Source organism: Erinaceus europaeus, chromosome 2, assembly GCF_950295315.1.
Source record: "Erinaceus europaeus chromosome 2, mEriEur2.1, whole genome shotgun sequence".
Taxonomy (NCBI): Eukaryota; Metazoa; Chordata; class Mammalia; order Eulipotyphla; family Erinaceidae; genus Erinaceus; species Erinaceus europaeus.
The window spans coordinates 202376726-202399646 of record NC_080163.1 but is presented as its reverse complement, the minus strand read 5'-3'; the positions used below and the strand labels follow the sequence as shown (position 1 = coordinate 202399646).

The 22921-nt window shown below is 44.1% G+C and overlaps 1 protein-coding gene across 4 annotated transcripts in view; it reads right to left on the bottom strand.

The window, feature by feature from the left end:
• Nucleotides 1-22921, bottom strand: part of TBCK (TBC1 domain containing kinase) — a 153457-nt gene that overhangs the window by 68793 nt on the left and 61743 nt on the right. The window contains exon 3 of one of the 4 annotated variants that reach the window (XM_060186295.1): nt 13911-13983. The exons of 2 other annotated variants lie outside the window; for them this stretch is intronic. In XM_060186295.1, coding sequence (XP_060042278.1) covers nt 13911-13983 — 73 coding nt within the window. Of the gene's footprint in view, nt 1-13646; nt 13854-13910; nt 13984-22921 lie in introns of those variants that run through there. One more of the 4 variants, XM_060186297.1, reaches the window with a different exon arrangement.

Genomic DNA, 22921 nt, shown 5'->3' with positions numbered 1-22921 from the left:
TCCCTCCCTCGGTTTCTCTTCCTGAGAGAGACACACACAGAGGGAAATTGTCAAACAGGGAGGGGGGAGATATCTCACCTGACAGGGCTCACACTTATCTATATAAAGAACCTGTGTTCAAGTCCCCAGCCACAGCAAGGGAAAACCACAGAAAAGGGGAGATTCACAGGTAGTGTGGTGGTACTAAGATGTCTCCCCTCTCTATCTAGAAGAAAATAAATAAATAAATAAATAGAGTCTTCTAGGAGTAATGGAATTGACTAGGCATAAAGATCTGATAGGAAAAAAAAAGACTATCAAGACAAAAATTTAAGAAAATGTGTGCCTGAGAGGTGGTACACCAAGTGGATAAAGCATTGAACTTTCAAATATGATGTTTAGTTTGAAGTTCAATCCCTGGCATCACATGTAGCAGAGCAATGCTCCCAGTCTCTCTCACTCTTTCTCCCTTTCTCTGTCTCATGTTGGACATGGAAACGGAGCAAAACTTGAACAGAAATATATGCCATCGTGTGTATGCCAACAGGTATGTATGACATCATTTATCATAAGATGCAAATTAAATCTGTAATGTGGTACATTTTAGACTCAGTACACTGTCTAAAAGAATGAAAATACCAATGCTGGCAAGGATGGAGGAGGAGAAATAGGACTCTAAGCCAGTGTGAGTAGAAATGCAAAGAGTAGAAATGCAAAAGTCAAAGTGCTTTGGAAAACCATCTGGTGGTGTCTAGCATAATATTAACTATATACCTATTCCTAGTAATCAATTCTACTACATATTTACCAAGAGATAAACCACATACCTATAGGGGAAAATAAAAAAGGCAAGGACAGGGGAGTCGGGTGGTAGTGCAGCAGTTTAAGTGCACGTGGAGCAAAGTGCAAGGACCGGCGTAAGGATCCCGGTTCGAGCCCCCAGCTCCCCACCTGCAGGGGAGTCGCTTCACAGGCGGAGAAGCAGGTCTGCAGGTGTCTGTCTTTCTCTCCCCCTTCTCTTGTTTTATCCAACAACCATGACATCAATAACAACAATAACTAAAACAATAAAACAACAAGGGCAACAAAAGGGAATAAATAAATAAATAAATAAATAAATATTTTTAAAAAGGCAAGGACATTAGCAAAAACTTGAATCATAACTGTCAAACACCTTGCTAGGTCCCAGAAGTTCCCATGCAGAAAGCTGCTGAATCTGTTGTGATTCTCAGAAATGGAACCACACCCAGCAACAGGGAGAAAAGATGGGGCTGGACTCTGGCGCACCTGGGTTAAGGACACAGGTTCCCGTGAGTAAGGACCCAGGTTCAAGCCCCTGCTCCCCACCTGTAAGCGGAGAAGCTTCACAAGTGCGGAAGCAGGTCTGCAGGTGTGGTGTCTCTCTCCCTTTCTATCATTCTCTCCTCTCTCAATTTCTCCGTGTCTTATCAAATTTAATGAAAAGTAAAAATCTTTTATTTAAAACAATGCATGATGGCCCCTCCGCTTCTGTCAGAAGATTATATTCTCCTCCTTCTCCTTCTTTTTTGAAAAGAATCCATTAATAGTATACTTGGCACCCGTTTCCTTTCTTTTTCTTTTCCCTTTTTGACTACAGGGTTACCGCTGAAGCTCAGTGCTGGAAATACGAATCCACTGTTCCTGATGGCCATTCCCTGCCCCACCCTTTTATTGGATAGGAAAAGAGAAACTGAGAGGGGAGCGGGCGATAGAGAGGGAGAGAGACAGATAGACAGCGACAGACTTACTTTACCGCTTGTGAACTGTCCCCCTGAAGGTGAGGAGCTGGAGGCTCGAACCTGGTCCCTCATTAGTACTGTGTGCTTAACTGGTGTGCCACTGCCCGGGCCCCTCCAGGAGGTTATCTTCTAAACTAAGAATACCTACCATCTATTTCTTTAAAAAATTTTTTTTATATTTATGTATTTATTTTCCCTTTTGTTGCCCTTGTTGTTTTATTGTTGTAGTTACTGATGCCGTCATTGTTGTTAGATAGGACAGAGAGAAATGGAGAGAGGAGGGGAAGACAGAGAGGGGGAGAGAAAGACAGACACCTGCAGATCTGCTTCACCGCTTGTGAAGTGACTCCCCTGCAGGTGGGGAGCCGGGGGGCTCGAACCGGGATCCTTATGCCGGTCCTTGCGCATTGCGCCACGTGCACTTAACCCCCTATGCTACCGCCCGACTCCCTACCATCTATTTCTGATAACTGTGACCTGTAGCTCTTTATCCATCCCCGCAGTGTCCGCTACAGTGTGTCCACAATTCTGCGGACCAGTTGCTTCGTGAGTTGGGAGGGTTTCCACGGGGGCAAATACAAATCAGTCACCCAAGTAAGTTTGCTGATGTTTTCATCAAGCCTTCGAGCAGCTGCAGAAACAGGCTGCTTGCTTCCCGCTTCCCATGAAAGGCCCGTGTACACCCTCTGTGGTGGGCTGGCTCTCTGGTCAATGTTTACAACCATGACCCGCAAAACACCATCAAGTGCACTCGATATAGGAAAGTCACCAGTGTCACTCCCTCCATCTTGACTTGCAGGTTTTGTTTTTTTTTTTTTTTTCTAAACTAGTGGCTTCATACTGATTTATAAAATTATGGGATAACAGGAGTATCATTCTGTGCCATTCCCACCGCCAGAGCTCTGTGTCCCCATGCCCTCCATTGGAAACTGCAGTGGTTCCCCCAAGGTCACAGGTATGGGTTGGCTAAAATTTCTGTAACCACATATTTGCTCATTTTTTTCCCCCCTATGGTCCTGCCTTCTCTCCCTTCTCTTCCTTTCTAAGTCACAGCTACACCTATTACTACTTCCAAATGACCTTCTTTTTTTTCCTCTTCTCTCTCCAGGTCCTGGTGGAACTGGAGTTCAGAGCCCTTCGGGCATCTTCCCCCTATCATTCCTCCCCTCTGGGAGCCTGGACCAAAATTCTTTTTGGGGAACAGAAGGTGGGAATTCTGGCTTCTGTCATTGCTTCTCCACTGGAAATGAAGATTGGCAGGCGGATCCATATCCCCCAGCCTGTCTCTGTCTGTCCCTACTGGGGCAGGGCTCTGGGGAGGGGAGGTTCCAGGACACATGAGTGAGGTCATCTGTCTAGGGAGATCAGGATGGAATCACAGTAGCATCTGGAACTTGGGGGCTGAAAGATATACATTTTAAGGACAGTGCAGAAACTCCTTTGCAAGTGCCAAGACTGTGCTGAGTATCTGTCTCCACGCTATAACTGCTGGCACTTTTGTAGATTCAGCCAAACGTACATGCTCTGAAGAACGCCAATGCAAAAGGCAAACTCTCCAAAGAGCGTCTCAACTTGAAAGGCAAACTCTTTCCTCTTGTGCGCAGTGAGAGGAGTGATGAAGGTGGATCTCTTTTATCACATTCTCTGGAAAGCACTTCAGAAGCGAGTTGAGATTTCAATTTCTTCACTTCTTAGTATCTCAAATCTGGATTTAGGGTTGCAATGAAGTGGATTCACAGGCACCAAATATGAGATGACTTCAAACAAGTCTTTCAAATGCCATATTTCTCTTCTCTCTCTCTTTCACTGAAACCTACTGTTAGAAAAATTGCACTGAATTCTCTCCCTTCCTGTTTCCAACAGATAATTTTGATCATTTAAGTGAAACTGAAGAGAAATACTGGCAAGTTAGAAGTCTGGCACAAGTAATATGTAAAAATCATGAAAAGAGAGCAGCATTCTCTAAAAATAATCCCTTATATCCAATCTCAAACAGACGCTACAGAAAATGGGACAGAGAACTCCCGATTTCCTCCCCCCCAGAAAAAAGAAAGAAAAGAAAAAAAAAGGGGAGGCTATTAAACCATCTACACAAATACTCTCATTTTGTAAAAACACTGCCTTGATAACACTGACATTTTCAGTTCCCAGAAGGGGTTTATGACCATTAAACATCACACAGGGAGAGAATGCTTGATTTTTCTAGTAGGATCAGAAATCCCAGGAAAGCCCACACTTTTTAAAAATATATTTGAAATGGGAATCACCACAGTTGTGCTTTCATGCAATATTCCTTCTGCACCAACACCAACTTTGTAGTAAAATTTTAGTGGCTACATAGGCGTGAGGTCCTTCTCCCAGATTCTCAGTTTCCACCACCACCCGCACCACGTCTAGAAAAGATCTGAAAGTCTTCAGGAAGTCTTCAAGCTACAAATCCCATCAGACTATGCCCTCCTTGCAGGATGCTGAAGTTTTGACTCTCCACCGCTGATGACCACAAGCTCGCGCACACCAGTTTCTCCAGAGTAAGAGACAGATGGACGAGAGGAGAGGAGCCCCTATCCCCATCCCCATCCTCATCTCGGGCCCCATCCAAAAAGTTTTCCTGTTTACTCTGCTTGAGTTCTGCCTACAGGTGCAGAGGGCTCGCTCACTCTTGGCAGCAGGAGGAAAGGAATGATTTATAGCCATCAGAACGTCCTCTCCCTTTCCGTAAACATGTGAGAGAATTAATTACCATGATAGTGCATGGGGTCTGCACACAAGACGGCTCTTACTGGAGGCTAATGCAATCCAGATACAGGGAGAGGTGGGTCGCTTTCAGAAGAGCACATTTAGATGGATGGATCGGATAACAGTTTGGAGCAGACCCTGACAGGATCCCTTCCCTCTAAGCAGTAAGTGCCAAAGGCTCTATTCCAAAACGCCCAAGGAACAGACTGAATGTTCATCTAGTACCAGGATGATTAAAAATAGTACTTTATTTACACGTTTAAATGCATCTTACTTGAAAAACTTTATAACCACTTCTTACTGCTCAATACGTTCTCCTTCCTTCCTTGCTGTCTTTTTTTTTTAAATTATCTTATTTATTTATTTGGCTAGAGACAGCCAGAAATCGAGAGGGGAAGGGGGTGATAGAGAGACCGGGAGTCCGTAGTAGCGCAGCGGGTTAAGCGCATGTGGCGCAAAGCGCAAGGACCGGCGCTAGAATCCTGATTCGAGTCCCCGGCTCCCCACCTGCAGGGGCCTCGCTTCACAGGCGGTGAAGCAGGTCTGCAGGTGTCTGTTTTTCTCTCCCCCTCTCTGTCTTCCCCTCCTCTCTCCATTTCTCTCTGTCCTATCCAACAATAGCAATGACTACAACAACAAAACAACAACAAAAGAGGGAGAGACCGAGAGACACTTGCAGGTGGGGGCTGGGGGCTTGAACCCAGGTCCTTGTGCACTATGTAACATGTGCCACCAACTGGTGTGCCACCACCCTGCCCGCCCCCCTCTTTTTTTTTTTTTTTTACTGCCATCAGGGTTATTGCTGGAGCTCATTTCTGACACTACAAATCCACTGATCCCAGTAGCCGTTTTTTTTTTCTTTTTTTCCTAATTTTTTATTAGATAGGACAGAGAGAAAATTGAGAGGGGGAGGGGAGATAAAGAGAGGGAGAGGAAGAGAGACACCTGCAGGCCTGCTTCGCCACTCTGAAGCAGAATCTCTTGCAGGTGGGGGCTGGGGGCTCGAACCCAGGTCCTGGTGCTTGGTGATACGAACGCTTAATCAGGTGCACCACTGCCTGGCCCTGCCCACCCCCACCCCCCCATTTAAGTGATGTTCAAATAACATCCATTTATTTTTACTTATTTATTATTGGATATAAACAGAAAGAAATTGAAAGGGGAAGAGGAAGATTGATAAGAGAGGACGAGAGAGAGACAGAGAGACACCTGCAGACCTGTTCACCACTTGTGAAGCTTTCCCCCTGCAGGTGGGGACCAGGGGCTCGAACCCAAGCCCTTGCACACTGTAATGTGTGCTTAAGCAGATGTGCCACCACCTGGCCTCTCCTTTCTTTCTTCCTTCCTCCCTTTTTTTTTTTTCTTAAATAAAGATTAGGAAATGCAGAAGGCAGGAAATCAATATGAAACTTGCATTTAACCACACCTGTGTTCACTAACCTACTCCAAGAATAACCTTCTCTCCATAAGGGTTTCTCCTCATGAAGAGAAATACGAATTCACTGAGGAAGCGTGCTCTTTCAACCTCTACCCTACAGGAACGACTAGTGTTCCTTGCTCTAAGATTTACCACGGCTAAGAAGGACCGAGGATTATGTTCACCGAATACCAAGAATTCCTAGCAGCTGATGGAGTAAACAGGAGGTACCTCACCCAGGAGGTCACCTATCGTGCCAGACACGAGCGCCTGGCCACCATGGGGGAGCACCGTGCAAGAGGGAAGCTTCAAGAACGGTGGGGAGGCATGGCAGAGTGTCTGCTTCTGTCTGCCTGTCATCCTCTATCCAGGAAATCAAAAGCATCTTCTGGGAACAATGGAATCATGCAGATGGAAACTACACAGTGAAGCCCCAGCAGAGAAAATCAATCAATCAATCAATCAATCAATCAACCACTTACTGCTTATGGAAGCCAGGGGGCAGTTCAGCTAGGTGGCGGTGTACCTTATGCACAAGGCCCTGTGTTTAAGTCTCAACCCCACATATAGGGGCTGGGCAGTGGTGCACCTGATTGAACGCACATGTTACAGTTCGCAAGGACCTGGGTTCAGGTCCCTGGTCTCCACCTGCAGGGGGAAAGCTTCACGAGTGGTGAAACAGGGCTGCAGGTGTCTCTCTGTCTCTCTCCCCTCTCTTCCTCCCTTCCTCCCCCTTTCCTCTCAATTTCTGGCTGTCTCTACCTAGTAAAGGAAAAAAAAAAAAAGGAATAAACTCAACCCCACATGTGAGTACCACAGCAGTGGGGAGGCTTCACGGATGGTGAACTGCTTCATGTTATCAGTGCAATTCCTACAGCGGCTTGAACTGGGGACCTGGGACTCGAGGTAAGAGTCCTCCACGGGGCTATTGAGCCAGCCCTGCCCCACCCTCCGTGGCCTTTTGAGTTTGAGTCTTCGCCAGGCTGCTGGGGGCCTAAGGCTCAAACAAGTGTGAAAACCTTTCTGGGGGTGTGGGATCTGATCCCAGGACCTGGACATGAGAGGTGAGAGTGTTATCAGTGTTTCTATCAGCCCTCCCTTCCACCCTACATGGACTTTGCCCGCAAGTCTCCTGCAGGCTCCAACAAGCGGATGGTAGAACAATACTCTGGTGTACACACACACACACACACAGTTTATTTATTCACACACACACATAAACACATACACACACACAAACACACAGTTTATTCACACAGTTTATTCACACAGTGTATTTATACACACACACACACACACACAAACACATACAGTTTATTCACACACACAGTGTATTTACACACACACACACACACACACACACACGGTCTCTTTATCTGGGATAAGAATGAGAAAGCAGGACCTGGGGCATAGAATCCCACAAGTTGGAGGGCCCAAACATGCATATTCTCTAATAGTACTCCGGCCATCAACTTTTAAGATAATCCAGAGTGATTCTTTTTTTTTTTTAATATTTATTATTTATTCCCTTTTGCTGCTCTTGTTGTTCTATTGTAGTTATTATTGTCGTTGTTGGATAGGACAGAGAAATGGAAAGAGGAGGGGGAGACAGAGAGGGGGAGAGAAAGACAGACACCTGCAGACCTGCTTCACCGCCTGTGAAGCGACTCCCCTGCAGGTGGGGAGCCGGGGGCTTGCACCGGGATCATTATGCCGGTCCTTGCGCTTTGCGCCACCTGCGCTACCGCCCAACTCCCCAGAGTGACTCTTGACTCTTGGACTCACTGTTTCCCCTTGAAGAATGTTCTTTAATTATCTTTGTTGTTGTTGTTCTTCTTCTCCTTCTCCTTTTCTTTTTTTGCCTCCACGGTATTGCTGGGGCTCAGTGCCTGCACCATGAATGCACTGCTCCTGGAGGCCATTTTTCCCTTGTTGTTGTAGCCTTGTTGTGGTTATTATCGTTGTTGTTGATGTCATTTGTTGTTGGATAGGACAGAGAGAAATGGAGAGAGGAGGGGAAGATGGGGGAGGGAGACAAAGACAGACGCCTGCAGACCTGCTTCACTAACTGTGAAGCGACTCCCCTGCAGGTGGGGAGCCGGGTGATCGAACTGGGATCCTTACACCGTTCCTTGCACTTTGTGCCATGAGTTCTTAACCCGCTGTGCTACTGCCTGACCCCGTTAATATTATTCTTATTGTCTTCATTTATTGGGTAGAGACAGCCAGAAATCAAGAGGGTAGAGGGAGATAAGAGAGGGAGAGAGACAGAGAGACACTTGCAGACCTGCTTCATCACCTGCAAAGCTTTCTCTCTGCACGTGAGGACCAGGGGCTTGAACCCAGTTCCATGCTCAAGGACCTGGGTCTGAGTTCCCACTCTCCACCTGCAGCGTGGGGAGCTTCACAAGAAGTGGAGCAGGTCTGTATGTGTCTGTCTTACTCCATCTCTTATCTCCCCCCCCCACCCCACATTTCTCTGAGTTCTATCAAATAAAAATAGAAAGAAAAAAAAAATTGCTGCTAGGAGTGGTGGATTTGTCATGCTGGCACCGAGCCTCATCAGTAACACTGGAGGCAAAAGGAAGGAAAGAAGGGAGGGAGGGAGGGAGGGAGGAAAGAAGAAAGACCCTGAGAATAGACGAACTAGTCTCCTGACACCGACGGGCACCAAATGACTCTCTGTCCTCTCCTGGGTGATCCAGCCCTGCCCAGTAACCAAGCATATAGACGGGCACCAAAACTCAGGAGAGCCTCAGCTAGAACCCCTGCCCTGCCCCCAGCTAGGCCATTCCTGACCCAGCATACTGTCTGATATGGTAAATGCAAGTTCTTTGCTGCTTTAAACAGCTAACTTCTGAGGGACTCTGCTGAGTGGCAGTAAGTAATTCCGAGTGTGACTTCTTACAGAATCAGAGGATGGGAGGGTGCCACGGAACCAGGCATCCTTGTTAACAACACAGTACCGGTGCCATGTCGGGGATTCACAACTCAAAGCCAGTAATCCAACAGGCTTTTTATTTTATATTTTTTTAAGATTTAAAAAAAAATTATTAATATTTATTTATTTCCTTTTGTTGCCCTTGTTGTTTTATTGTTGTAGTTATTATTGTGGTTGTTACTGATATTGTCGTTGTTGGATAGGACAGAGAGAAATGGAGAGAGGAGGGGAAGACAGAGAGAGGGAGAGAAAGACAGACACCTGCAGACCTGCTTCACCGCCTGTGAAGCGACTCCCCTGCAGGTGGGGAGCCGGGGGATCTAACAGGGATACTTACGCCGGTCCTTGTGCTATATGCCACGTGTGCTTAACCCGCTGTGCTACCGCCTGACTCCCCAAGCTTTTTATTTTTATTTTTTTACTGGAGCACTGCTCAGCTCTGGCTGATGGTGGTGCTGGGAATTGAGCCTGGGACTTCACAGTCTCAGGCATGAGTGTCTCTTTTTTTTTTATTTTTGCCTCCAGGGTATGAGAGTCTTTTTTTAAAATTTTTTTTTATTTTTGCCTCCACAGTTATTGCTAGGGCTCGGTGCCTGCACTACGCACCCACTACTCCTAGAGGCCATTTTTTTCCATTTTGTTGCCCTTGATGTTGTTGTTATTGTTGCCACTGATGTTGTTGTGGGATAGGACACAGAGAAATTGGGCTGGGGGGAAAGCAGGGAGGGGGAGAGAAAGATAAGACACCTGCAGACCTCCTTTACAGCTTGTGAAGCGACTCCCCTGCAGGTGGGGAGTCGGGGGCTCAAACTGGGATCCCTACGTCAGTCTTTGGATGCGCTCAACAAACTGTGCTACTACCTGTCTCCCGGAGAGTTTCCTTGCATAACCATTAAGCTTTTTCTCCCCTGCCCTTCAAATAGGCCTTATTATTGTTATTTTTTAATTCAAGGCAGTTTTATAATCCCACCCCGACCACACTGTCATCTTTATAGTTCATTTCCATTATAGTATCACAGACTTCACAACATTCAGGGAAAAATAAAACCTATTGACAACAGTGTTGAATTCAATTCACTTGGACACAAACTACAAACCAAAGCCAAGGCCCCAGATTCAACTCCTGAACCACCCAAGAGCTTTTTTCACAAACTTGGGTTATAACTCACATACGTGAAGTGTTCACTTCTCATTGTGTACCTCTCGGTGTATTCTGACAAGTCTTGCAAGAGCATGAACTAGTGAGCGATACCTAGAATAGGACAAAACAGTTCCCACCCAGGCAAGGCAAGATAGTTCATCTGGGTAGTGTCCTGCTTTGTCATGTACAGAACCCGAGTTCAAGCCCAGTGCCCATGGTTTGATGAGGTGGTATCTTTCTCTTTATCTCTCTGTCTGCTTCTCTCTTCTCTCTCTCTCTTTTTTTTTTTTTGTCTGAAAAAAAAGTTAGTTTGGTGAAATTCCAGAGACTAATAACTAAATAAATAATTTTCATCATTCCAGAAGCTCCCTAAAGGGCTATTTTGAATTTTTGAAGAAGTTCCAGCTGGACCCTCTTCACTCCCCATCAATCAAGAGCTATTTTTTAATTTATGGCCATAGGTGAGCTCTGATTGTTCTAGAACCTCACATAAATAACAGATAACCTTCTGGGACTGCCTCACTTCGTTCAGAGTCATATTAAGGTTCATCGAGATTGTTAGGAGAATCTGTAGCTGATATTTTCAATATCAATTAACAGACCACGGTTTTTTTTTTTTTTTTTTGTTATTTGTTTGTTTTTAAACAGACTATGATTTCTTTTTTATTTATTTATTTTTTTAAATATTTTATTTATTTATTCCCTTTTGTCACCCTTGTTGTTTTATTGTTGTAGTTATTATTGTTGTTGTCGTTGTTGGATAGGACAGAGAGAAATGGAGAGAGGAGGGGAAGACAGAGAGGAGGAGAGAAAGACAGACACCTGCAGACCTGCTTAACCACCTGTGAAGCGAATCCCCTGCAGGTGGGGAGCCGGGGTTCGAACCGGGATCCTTATGCCGGTCCTTGTGCTTTGCGCCACCTGCGCTTAACCCGCTGCGCTACAGCCCGACTCCCCAGACCACGATTTCTAAATTCATCTCCCATTGACAAGACACTTGGCTTCTTCCCAGTTTGGGCTTTTATGAATAATGTTCCAGGAAACATAGATGGGCATTTTTTTTTTTCTTTTGCTGGATGTGTGTGTATGTGTGTTATGTCCCGTACCCCTCCCCCCCCACCCCCCCCGGCTCTCTTGGTTAAATGGCTAAGCAGGACTGAAGTGGGGTGAGGAAAGTGAGATGCCAATGGTACTAGAGTCCTGAGACTAGGACTGATGATCTCTCTCTCTCTCACCACTTTATTGAGGGACTGCTGTTATAAGACTGTATCTACAAAAAGGTGTCCTTAGAGTGAAAGTACTGAAACGTATAGTCACGGGCCCTTTTGTCAGGTACCTGCCATCCAGACACAGTGTGACAACAGGTGGACTCACAGGAACACACAGAAACACACACTGGTCAGGGTGGCTGATGTGTTTTCAGCACATGGCAGAGCAAGGCTGGAGAAACACCAGCCTGTCAGAACACCGACTTGCAGGCCTGAGGCTCCAGAGCTCACGGGTTCAATCGTTTGTACTGCTGTGTGACAGAGCTGAGAAGAGTTCTGGTTGCCTAGGGAATCCATGAATCTTAAAAGATACAGTATTTATTAAAAAGAAAAAAATTAAAGTACTAATTGAAGATGACTTCCACTAGAGTGACCCTTACATTAAAGGGAGCTCCCCTCACTGAGGACGTGGGAGAAAGACGGGCCGAGTCACCTGAAGCTTGTGAGGAGTCCTGTCACCACACATACTATTGACACAAGGCGAATCTCTATACAAACTGCCAGACTTAGCTCACAGCCTCAGGGGAAGACGTGACCGTAACTGGTTTTCAACCTCTGAACAAATTTAACCCGGCTGTCTTTCTAGAAAGCTGAGGACAGAGATAGCGTCCATCCTCCAGTTTCTATGTCAATCATCATCATTCATAGGCCATTGGTTCCAGCTCCGGTGGCCTCTCAAGCTAGAAATTCAAGATGAGTAAACAAGCATTTTATAGTCTTAAGATTTATGTTCTTAAAAATCCAAGAGACGTGAGAGACAAAAATCACTATTATAAGAATACTTGAAGTAAGGATAAGCTGTCTCTAAGTACACAGGGAAGTAACTTTACCTATCGTCACAAAAGGAGCAACTAGGGCCACCTTACATGGGATAGCTGCATCTTTCACGCAGGTACCCAGGAGGGAATTTTCACTCAATGTATCTGTGTTACTTATACCAACGTACTACCAGTTTGTACAAGACTAATTCTGCTTCCCTTGCAAAAGCAGCTGTTTTCATTTAGATTATAGTTAAAAATGAAAAGTAGTGACCAACAAAAATTAGAGTATAAACTTATAAGGACTCTTAGAAAATACTTTTCATTGGCTTACTTTTTTTTTCTATATATATTTTATTTTATTTTTGAGAGAGATGCAGAGAGAGGGACAGAGAGAAACACCAGAGCACTGTTCAGCTCTCTGGCTTATGGTGGTGTGGGGGATTGAACCTGGGACTTAGGAGCCTCAGGCATGAGAGTCTGTTTGCATAACCATTATGCTATCTCCCCCACCCCTGGCTTTTTTTTTTTAAATATTTTATTTTATTTATTTATTCCCTTTTGTTGCCCCTTTTTTTTTTTTATTGTTGTAGTTATTATTGTTGTTGTCGTTGTTGGATAGGACAGAGAGAAATGGATAGAGGAGGGGAAGACAGAGAGGAGGAGAGAAAGATAGACACCTGCAGACCTGCTTCACCGCCTATGAAGCGACTCCCCTGCAGGTGGGGAGCCGGGGCTCGAACCGGGATCCTTATGCCGGTCCTTGTGCTTTGCGCCACCTGCGCTTAACCCACTGCGCTACAGCCCGACTCCCTCACCCCTGGCTTTTTATAATTTTTTTTTTTAATTTACTAAAGAACTACTGGGTTCAGGGGAGCACAGTGGTTATGCAAACAGACTCTCATGCCAGAGGCTGCAAAGTTCAGGTTCAATCCCCCACACCACCATAAACCAGAGCTGAACAGTGCTCTGGTAAATAAAACAATAACTACTGGGTTGTTGGAAAAGTCATATTTTTTTCTATGTTTTCCTATGTGAAAACGCATCATGATTTTTCTGACAGCCCAACAGTTTTGATGAATGTAAGGTAATTTCAAGAAAAAAAAAAGTTGTGGTGCTTATATAATAGCACATTCATAATATAGACAAAACTTGAAATTTTGACTATATACTCTTGCTGAGAATACTGGGGGAGAAAAGAAAAACGAAATTTACCATGCCACAAGAATAACGAAGTTTAAACTTCACCATCAGACCACACCTGGTCATCGTTATATTATTTCTTTTTTTAATTTTACTTATTATTGGATAGAGACAGAGAAATTGAGAGGGGAGGAGGAGGTAGAGAGGGAGAGGACAGTGAGACACCTGCAGACCTGCTTCAGTGCTCGTGAAACTTCCCTAGGTGGGGGCTGGGGGCTCAAACCTGCGTCCTTGCGCACTGTAATGTGAGAGCTTAGCCTACATTCTTTCTTTCCCCTCCTCCACAGGGCTTTTACTCAACACTTCTCGCAGAGTCTCCAGGAACAGGAGCACCTGTGAGAAGGCAAGCCATGCTCCTCTCAGGAAAACACTGTCTCCACTAGTGAAATGCTTCATGCTGAAAAGATTGCAAGTTTTCACAGAGCTCCCCCTTAGGAACTTACTGTTGGTGTCACGTACTTTGGAGAAGGTCTCCCTCATGCAGCTGAACACTGGACTGTGTCAAGGCTGAGTTGTTTTTTTTGTGTGTGTGTGTTTTTTTCTGTGAGGCCTGTGAATTAACTTTCCCAGTGTGAACATGTGTACCTGGACTTTATCATTAAACAAGTGACAGAAGAAGAAATGTAAGCCCTGCCGTTTCCAGTTAACACGCCTTTGGGTCTGCCAGTGTCTGCTTTTCATTTGAGAGTCCTGATATGACACAGTACCTCACGGGCTTCCTCTCTCGAAGCAAGTCCTCCAGACTCCGCTCGCAGTGCTCAGCCACCACCACCAGTCTCTCTGGGAAGGAGAAGAAGCCAGTCAACTTGGTGCTGGGTGAGCATATGCTGATGACAGGATATGTTCCTTACTAACTGCAGGAACACAGCCAATGATATTTTAAAACAGCTTTTCAAGCTCTATTATCAATTGCTTAATTACCAAATACAGGATATAGGACAATGTGTAACAACGCAACACACGTTGGCTTTTGTTGGCGCTCCTTTTATTTCAAGTAGAGAGAGTTAAGAAGTGAAAAGAGCACTAGCTCCAGGGCTTCCCCTCATTTTTTTTTACATTTGGTGTGTATTTTCCTCGAGTTTTCCATGCACACCATGGAAAAGAAAAAAGAAAACATTCACTAGAGAAAGAGAGACTTCTTTGGTATAGATATGGAGAAGGAGATAGGAGGAGGAGGAGGAGGGGAAGGGGAAGGGGAAGAGGGAGGACAAGAGGAAGAGGAAAGGGTAGATGGTGATATAAAGAAACTGTGTCATGGTCTGGAAACTGAGAGCCGGGTAGAGATTGCTGTATGTCTGGTGCGGACAGGCCTCTGAAGTTGGGTTCATAATGGCAAAGATAGTAGAAATGTTCTCAGTTGGAAGACTGACTTCAGACTGTTTGCAACATTGAGCAGCCTATAGAGATTAAATAATAATATCAAATTTTGGTGAGCATAGTTAATATTGTGATGAAATTCCATTTTTTCAATATAGCCACTGTCAAAGAATAAGATAACACAGTTCTGGACATTAGTCCAAGCCTCCTTCCCCCCTCATCTGCTATCCCTCGTGAGTTACACTATCTGACACGGCAGCAGATCAGTAATTACTTTTAAATGTGCAAAGAAGAGCAAAAAGTACGACTGAGCTTACCAGCATCTGGGGATTTGATAAGGTTACTTCAGGAGAGATCAGGGTTTAAAAGACATGGAAGTTATGTGAATAGCTAATAAAAAATGGGTTTGGTTAGATAAGAAAGGTTAGGGCTGGGGAGATAGCACAGTGCTTTCCATAACCGACTTTCAGGCCTAAGGAAAGGAGAATCTAGGGTCAGTACCAGCACCAGCACCAGCATAGTCAAGAGCTGAGCAGCACTCTGGTAAAGAGAGAGGAGAGAGACGAGGGGGGGGAGAGAAGAGAGAAGAGGAGAGGAGAGGAGGGGAGGGGAGGGGAGGGGAGGGGAGGGGGGGAGGGGAGGGGAGGGGAGGGGAGGGGAGGGGAGGAGAGGAGGGAAGGGAAGGGAAGGGAAGGGAAGGGAAGGGAAGGGAAGGGAAGGGAAGGGAAGGGAAGGGAAGGGAGAGGAAAGGAATTAAGTAAGTTAAAGACCAGAGACAGAGAGCCCACTGGACAGGACATGCCTTGCCAAGCTGGCTGTCCAGGTTCAAGCCCAGGCATCACACAGGAGGTGTAATGGCACAAGACGCTGAATGCTCCCCTAAAGCTAATACGTGGGTAGCAGAACCTTAGCCAGATGTCAGGACCCTGAGATCTGACGCTCTCAGGGTGGAGCGACAACGTCAGTCACATCATAGTTTACCTCAAGAGTCTGAAGGGACTGCACCTAGACACCTCTGAGATAGGAAGATGTCGGTGTTCCAGGATCAGAACTCAAGGCACAGTATTTACTGATAGAATCACATCACATCAAAAAAGAACAGGAAGATCAAAGATGCTGTGAGGTAACACCACAGGAACAAATGTCAAAGCACAAATTACTTTCAAGGTGGCGGAGAGATCAAGAATGTGTTCACCCTGGATGACAATCGTCTTTGTCTCAATGTCATTAGACAGGTGCAAGCGTCTTGATGCCTCAAGACATCTTCAGGTCACTCTATTGTGCACGGACCCCAAGCCTTTCAGGGAAGGAGCCAGAGGTCGGAGTTACAGAGATGCAGTTTGCATAAGCTCAAGGCCTGTGGGCCGCCATTCTGACTCTCTGACACTCTTCCTACTTCTGCCTTCTGGAGGAGGGAGAGAGGGGGGGTTGTGACAAGAAGGTTCGTCTGGATCTACCTGCCAACGCCCATGTCCAGAGGAGAAGCAATTACAGAAGCCAGACCTTCCACCTTCTGCATCTCACAATGACCTTGGGTCCATACTCCCAGAGGGATAAAGAATAGGAAAGCTATCAGAGGAAGGGGATGGGATACGGAGATCTGGTGGTGGGAATTGTGTGGAGTTGTACCCCTCTTATCCTATGGTTTTGTTAATGTCTCCTTTTTATAAATAAATAAATAAATATGAATGGCTTAGTTCTTCAATTACTATTATTTTTTTAAAGCACAGACATTTGAGCTCAAGAAAACCCTATAAGTGTTAAGTTCTAGCAGGGAGAGGAGATAGCATTATAAAAAAGAGAACCAAAATTCAATCACAGATTAGTTTCTAAGTGTTATGTTCTAGCAGGGAGAGCAGAGTGCATTATAAAAAAGAGAACAAAAAACTCAATCACAGATTAATTTTTGCTCTAAATTAATCCAAATCCTAAAGAGCCATTCTGGGAGAGGGCAGATAGCAGAAAAGTTATGCAAAGAGACTCTCATGCCTGAGGCTCCAAAGTCCCAGGTTCAATCCCCTGCACCACCAAAAACCGGAGTTGAGCAGTGCTCTGGTAAAAAACAACGAAACAAGCGAAAGTCAATCTAGGCTAGGAGATCTCCAGGTAGTCAGGTAAAACATTTCTTAATTTGGGTGAAAAGATCAGAATTTGGGGTGAATATAAGTAATTCCAACTACCATGGATGGACATGATCCAAATACACTAGGCACCCCAACAGAGTAAAAAAAAAAGTCAGAGGGAGGGTGAATTTGTTCTTTCTCTACTTGAGCCTGGACATCCATTTTCTCTTGCTCTCCAATATCTGTGCCTCTGGCTTTCAGATTCACAATGGAATATAAACCATCAATCTTCTGACACTCGGATTTCAGACTCGGAATGAATTATAGCATTAGCAAACATTAATTTGAAGGGACATGTGCACACTTACTGCTCACTTAAGAGATTCAAAATTATCTGACAATTTAGACACTTAAAAGTTTGCAAGCTGAAAAGCTGTCTTGTATTAAATGCCACAACTATCTCGGTCCCTGAATCTGTGATACACGGGTATCTATATTTATATGCAAGTATTGTGAGATGCCAATGTTGCAGGTATGCAGTATGTCTGCTACTCCATGGAATCTGACAGACCTAGCAGAAGCTGCTTTTGTTTGTTTGTTTATGCTCATAGCTGCATTCACACTAGGCAGAGAGGAAGCGGCCTAGATGCCCATCATCAGATGACTGGCTAAAGAAGTTATGGGATATAGACTCCATGGAATACTACTCTGCCATCAAAAGAGATGATATTGTGTCCTCTGGATGGATGGAGCTGGAGGTGATGATGCTTAGCAAAATAAGTGGAGATGAAAGACAACTATGGTTTCATTCCTATGTGGAATCTAGAGAACTGACAAAGATGAACTTGTGAAAAAAGAAAAAGAAAAAAAAGACAGAAGCAAGAAAACTGTATCTAAGACTTTGTGAGAACTCTGGTGATTACGTTTGGGAAGTGGAAGAATGGGTTCACAGAACTCTGGTGTTGGGTGTGGTGTGATTTATACTGTAATCTCTCACAATTCCTGTAACCCACTATTAATCACAATTTAAAAATGAGGAAAAGAGAATTATAAAAAGATGAGGTTTTTTTGAGAATTTGAAAAGAGAATTATAAAAAGATGAGGAAAAAATTCCACAAAATCAAGAAAAGGTAATATCCTGCTCCAATTTAAGCAAATTTTCAATCTAATGATTTTTCTAATTTCTTGCTATAACATAGTCAAAAACTCTACAAAAGACCCTGCTCTAATCAAAGTCCAAAAATCTAATAAAAAATAGTTTCTTCTGAAAGCGAATAAAAGGCTCTAAATCTAATCAATGCTAAATTTCTGATCTAGTCAATTCAAAGGCCAAGTAATCAATTAAAGAAAAGTTCCTTCTCTCAGTGAATCAAGTTCTCCAAGCCTGGAACAAATAATGTACCATTTTAGGCCAGTCATGGTCCCCAAGTAAAGAAACTGCTGCTCTCATCTAATCAAGAACATTTCCTGCCATAATCTAATCACAGAGCTATCAAAGACCCGTGTTTGCTTTCAGACAAACCATGTCCCCATCCCGTACCCCCTTCCCAAGTTTCCTGGTCTAAGAGAGCCCCTGTCCTAAATTCAATGAAGATTCGGGATCCCCCTCTCTCAGCTAGTGAGGGTAAAGTTGCTGTCCGAATCAAATCAATCCTCCCACTAACAGTGCTTCTAATCAAATCAAAGACCTACCCGCTAGCTCCTCTGATCTCAACGGAGCCCCAGAGCTATTACATATCAATAAGTTTCTGCTCTTGTCTAAACTACTTCTCCCAAAACAACCAGTCTTCCTGCTCCAGGCAGACAAATCTTCACAGTACAAAGTTTCAATGATGATCCAATTAATTCCCTGTTTTGACCTAAGCAGTAACTCAGGAATCTAATAGAAGTCAATCAATTCCTTGCTTTAACCTAATCAATAGTCCCAAAACATAAGTAAAGTTTATGTTCCAATCTAGGCAAATCTTAAATTCCTACTAGTCTTACCCCCAAACCTCCAATCAATCTACATTACTGTTCTGTCAAACCCAGTTCCCATAGATTCATTCAAAGATAAATCCTTCATCTAGTCCAACCGAAGTTCTCCGTAGTGACTGTACCAGTTTGCATTCGCACCAGCAGTGTAGGAGAGTTCCTCTCTCTCCACATCTTTTCCAACACTTCCCCTCTCCTGTTTTGTTGAAGACCATTCTCACAGGTGTGAGGTAGTATTTCAATGTGGCTTTAATTTTCATTTTTCTGGTGGTGAGTGAGTTGGAGCATTCTGCATATTTCTGTGGTTCACGTCTATCTCTTCTTTAAGACAACTGTCTATTCCTATCTTCTTTTTTAAAAATATTTATTTATTATTGGATAGAGATAGAGAGAAATTGAGAGGAGTGGGGGAGATAGGGAGAGAAAGGCAGAGAGACGCCTGTAGCCCTGCTTCACCACTTGTGAAGCTTTCCCCCTACAGGTGGGGACCAGGGGATTGAACCTAGGATCTTGTGCACTGTAATGTGTGCGCTTAACCAGGTGCGCCTGGCCCCTATTCCTATCTTCTGCCTACTTTTTTTTAATTGGGTTGTTCTTTTTTGTTGTTGTTGAGCTATATAAGTTCTTCATACTATTGCTTTGTAGTAGAACCTGAAGTCAGGCATTACAATGCCTTCTTCTTTTTCCTCAGGAGTGCTTTTCTATTTGTGATATATATATATATATATATATATATATATATATATATATATATATATCATAATTCATATGGAAGTATATATATATATATATATACTTCCATATGAATTTTTGAATAAGCTGTTCAATTACCTTGAAATATGTCACTTTAATGTGGGATTTTAATAGGGATTGCATTAAACCTATAGATTGCTTTGGGCAGAACCGCCACCCACACACACACACATTTTTTCCTCCAGGGTTATTGCTGGGGCTCAGTGTCTGCACTATGAATCCACGGCTCCTGGAGGCCATTTTTCCCCCTTTTGTTGCAGTTATTGTTGTTACTGATGTCATTGTTGTTGGATAGGACAGAGAGAAATCGAGAGAGGAGGGAAAGAAGCGGGGGAGAGAAAGACAGACACTTGCAGACCTGCTTCACCGCTTGCGAAGCAACACCCCTACAGGTGGGGAGTCGGGGGCTCGAACTGGGATCCTTACGCCGGTCCTTGTGCTTTGCGCCACGTGTGCTTAACACTTAACCCAGTGCACTTACCACCCCATTCCCAGAACTGCCATTTTAACATTTATTCTTCCAATCCATGAACAGGGGATGCCCTTTAATTTCATTGTGTTGTCCTCCATTTCTTTTAAGCAGTATTTTATAGTTATCCTTCAAAAGGTCCTTCACCTCCTTTAAGACTCATTCCTAGGGATTATTTTACATTTGGGGGTTTGGCTGTAAATGGGATAGTTTCCTTCAGTCCTGTTCCCACTGGCCTATCATCTGTGTAGAGAAATGCCACAGATTTGTGGGTGTTGATTGTGTAACCTGCTACTTTACTGACTTTACGGATGATTTCCAGTAGTTTTTTGGCGGAGTTTCTGGGGTTCTCTAGGTATATCAACATATCATCTGTAAGTAATGAGGATTTAACTTTATTCCTTTCCAATCTGAATTACTTTGATATCTCTTTCTTGCCTGATTGCGATGGCAGGGACTTCTAGGACTACGTTGACCAGAAGAGGTGTGTGGCCTTGACCGCTTGCGGTGCACAGAGGGAAAAATGGTGCTGTGCTCTGCCAGAGCTTGAACTTCTCTGTGTCTGGCTTCAGCCTCATGCACCTTCTCACCCCAACCACGTACCAGCACCCACTGTGCTGCCGCACGGCGGATGTCTCAGGTCTAACAGTGAGTTCTGTTAAGCTCCAGAGTTGTAGATATTTGCTGTTTGGGGAAAGATTGGTTCTGTTTCCTGTTACTTCATGGTCACGCCTCCCAGAAATCTCTTCCCCCACTTTTCCATCTCTCTCTTCCCTCTCGTTTTCTCTCTGTCTCTAGCCAAAATAAATAAATACAATATTTAGAAAGAAAGGGAAAAAAAAAGACCACTAAATGTCCATATGCATAAGGTAGGCAAACTCATCAGTGGGAGGGGACCACAAGAAGCCGGTAAAGTCACACATCCAACAGTCAAGGGGCTGCCTCCCACCTGAGGACAGCCAGATCTGACCTCTTGGGAGTAGACTTCTTACACTTTGCAAATTGCAGCTGCCTCCATCCTATGGACAGCCCAACCCGCACTCTTTGGAGTGTTTTATCACTATGGCAAGAAATCTGTCTGTCTGTTTCTGCCACAAATCTTTGCTGCTTTCAACGGAATCTTTTCGGTGAGAAGACAAGAGCCAAGGAGCTGACACCGTTTGCTGGTGTCTATCGAGGATATCAAAGTCATAAATGTTATTTTCACATGACAATGAAATCAACCACAGGAAGAAATCTGGGGGACGGGAGGATTAAACATACAGAGAGTAAACACCATAATACTAAGTACCTACTGGGTCACAGAGGAAGTCTTAGACGAGATACAGAAATATCTGGATACAAATGAAAATGAAGCTACTGGTACTTATGCAACACAGCAAAAGCAGTAAAGGAGCTTCTAACAAAACAGGTGCATGTCAAGAAACAACAAAAATCTCTAATCAATAATCCAACTTCAGGGCCCAGGTAGTGGCACACGCAGTTGAGCATGCAGATCACCTCACACAGGGACCCGGGTTCAAACCACTGCACCCCACTCACTGGGGCGGGGGAAGGGGGCAGCCTCGGGAGTGGTGAAGCAGGTCCTGCAGGTATCTTTCTTTCTCTCTTCCGCTCTAGCTCCCCTTCCCTTGTCAATTTCTCTCTGTCTTATCAATAATAATAATAATAATAATAATAATAATAATAATAAAATACCTGTCACACCCACAGGAGTTAGAAAAGAACAAATCAAACCAAAAATGAGTGAAAGGAGGGGGAAAATAAAATTTAGGGTGAAAATATGATACAGAAATGAAAAACACAAAAGACCAAAGCAACTTCGACCTAGTTCTCCAACATATAAACAGAATGGGGGGGGGGGGGACACTGGGGAGAAATTACAATAGATACAAAGAAATGCAGAAAATCAAGATTAAACAACCTCATGCCATTAAGTTGGAGAACCTAGGGAAAAAAATGGACACATTCTTAAATCAGAACTGTAGTACCTCCCACAACTGAATGAAGAGGAAAGGAAACATTTGACAAAAGTACCAAATGGTCATCAAAAGTCTTCCCTAAAACAAAACCCTGGGAGTCGGGGGGTAGCACAGCGGGTTAAGAGCATGTGGCACAAAGCACAGGGACTAGCGTAAGGATCCCAGTTCAAGCCCCCAGCTCCCCACCTGTAGGGGAGTCGCTTCACAAGCTGGTCTTTCTCTTTCTTCTTTTTTCTGCAGGTGGGGACCAGGGGCTTGAGCCAAGGTCCTTGCACACTGGTTAAGTGCTCACCGAGGGATCCTGACCAGTCATTTTTAACATTAAAGTGATTTCTATAAAATATTCAACGATGAGCTATGATCAGTCTTTTTCCAGACATTTAATTATTTATGTATTTACTTATTTCTTAAATGCAGTGCCAGGAAATAAACCCAGAACCTAACCACATGCGTGACACCGCTGAAGAGCTTTCTTGGTCCAATTAAATTACTCTGTATGCTTGTGAGAAGGGGTGGGGGTGTGTGACAAAAGAGACAGAGAGGAGAGTAAGAGAAACATCAAAACACCTCTCCACCATGAGGAGAGGTGTCCTGGTGCTATCAATGGTGCAGGGGATTGAACCCATGGGCTGAAGCATAATAAGGCATCTTCTCCAATAGCTAAACCACTTCTTGGCCACTCTGGACACTTTTTATAAGGCCAACATTAGCCTGATGCCAAAAGCACACAGGGACTTGATTAAAAAAAAAAAGAAGGAAGGAAGGAAGGAAGGAAGGAAGGAAGGAAGGAAGGAAAGAAAGAAAGAAAGAAAGAAAGGGAAGAGAAGAGGAGGAGGAGGAAGAAGGAGAAGAAAAAAGAGAAGAAAAACTATAGACCAATACCCCTAATGAGCATAGATACATCAATTCTGGCAATATCATCTAAGCAAATTCAGCAATCCATAAAAGAATTGTACATCAAGACAAAGTGGTATTTATTCTAGAATGCATTAAAAATATTTTTTAATTTTTAAAAAATATTAATTAATTTATTTATTCCTTTTTATTACCCTTGTTTTATTGTTGTAGTTATTGTTGTTGTTACTGATGTCATCGCTGTTGGATAGGACAGAGAGAAATGGAGAGAGGAGGGGAGGACAGAGAAGGGAGAGAAAGACAGA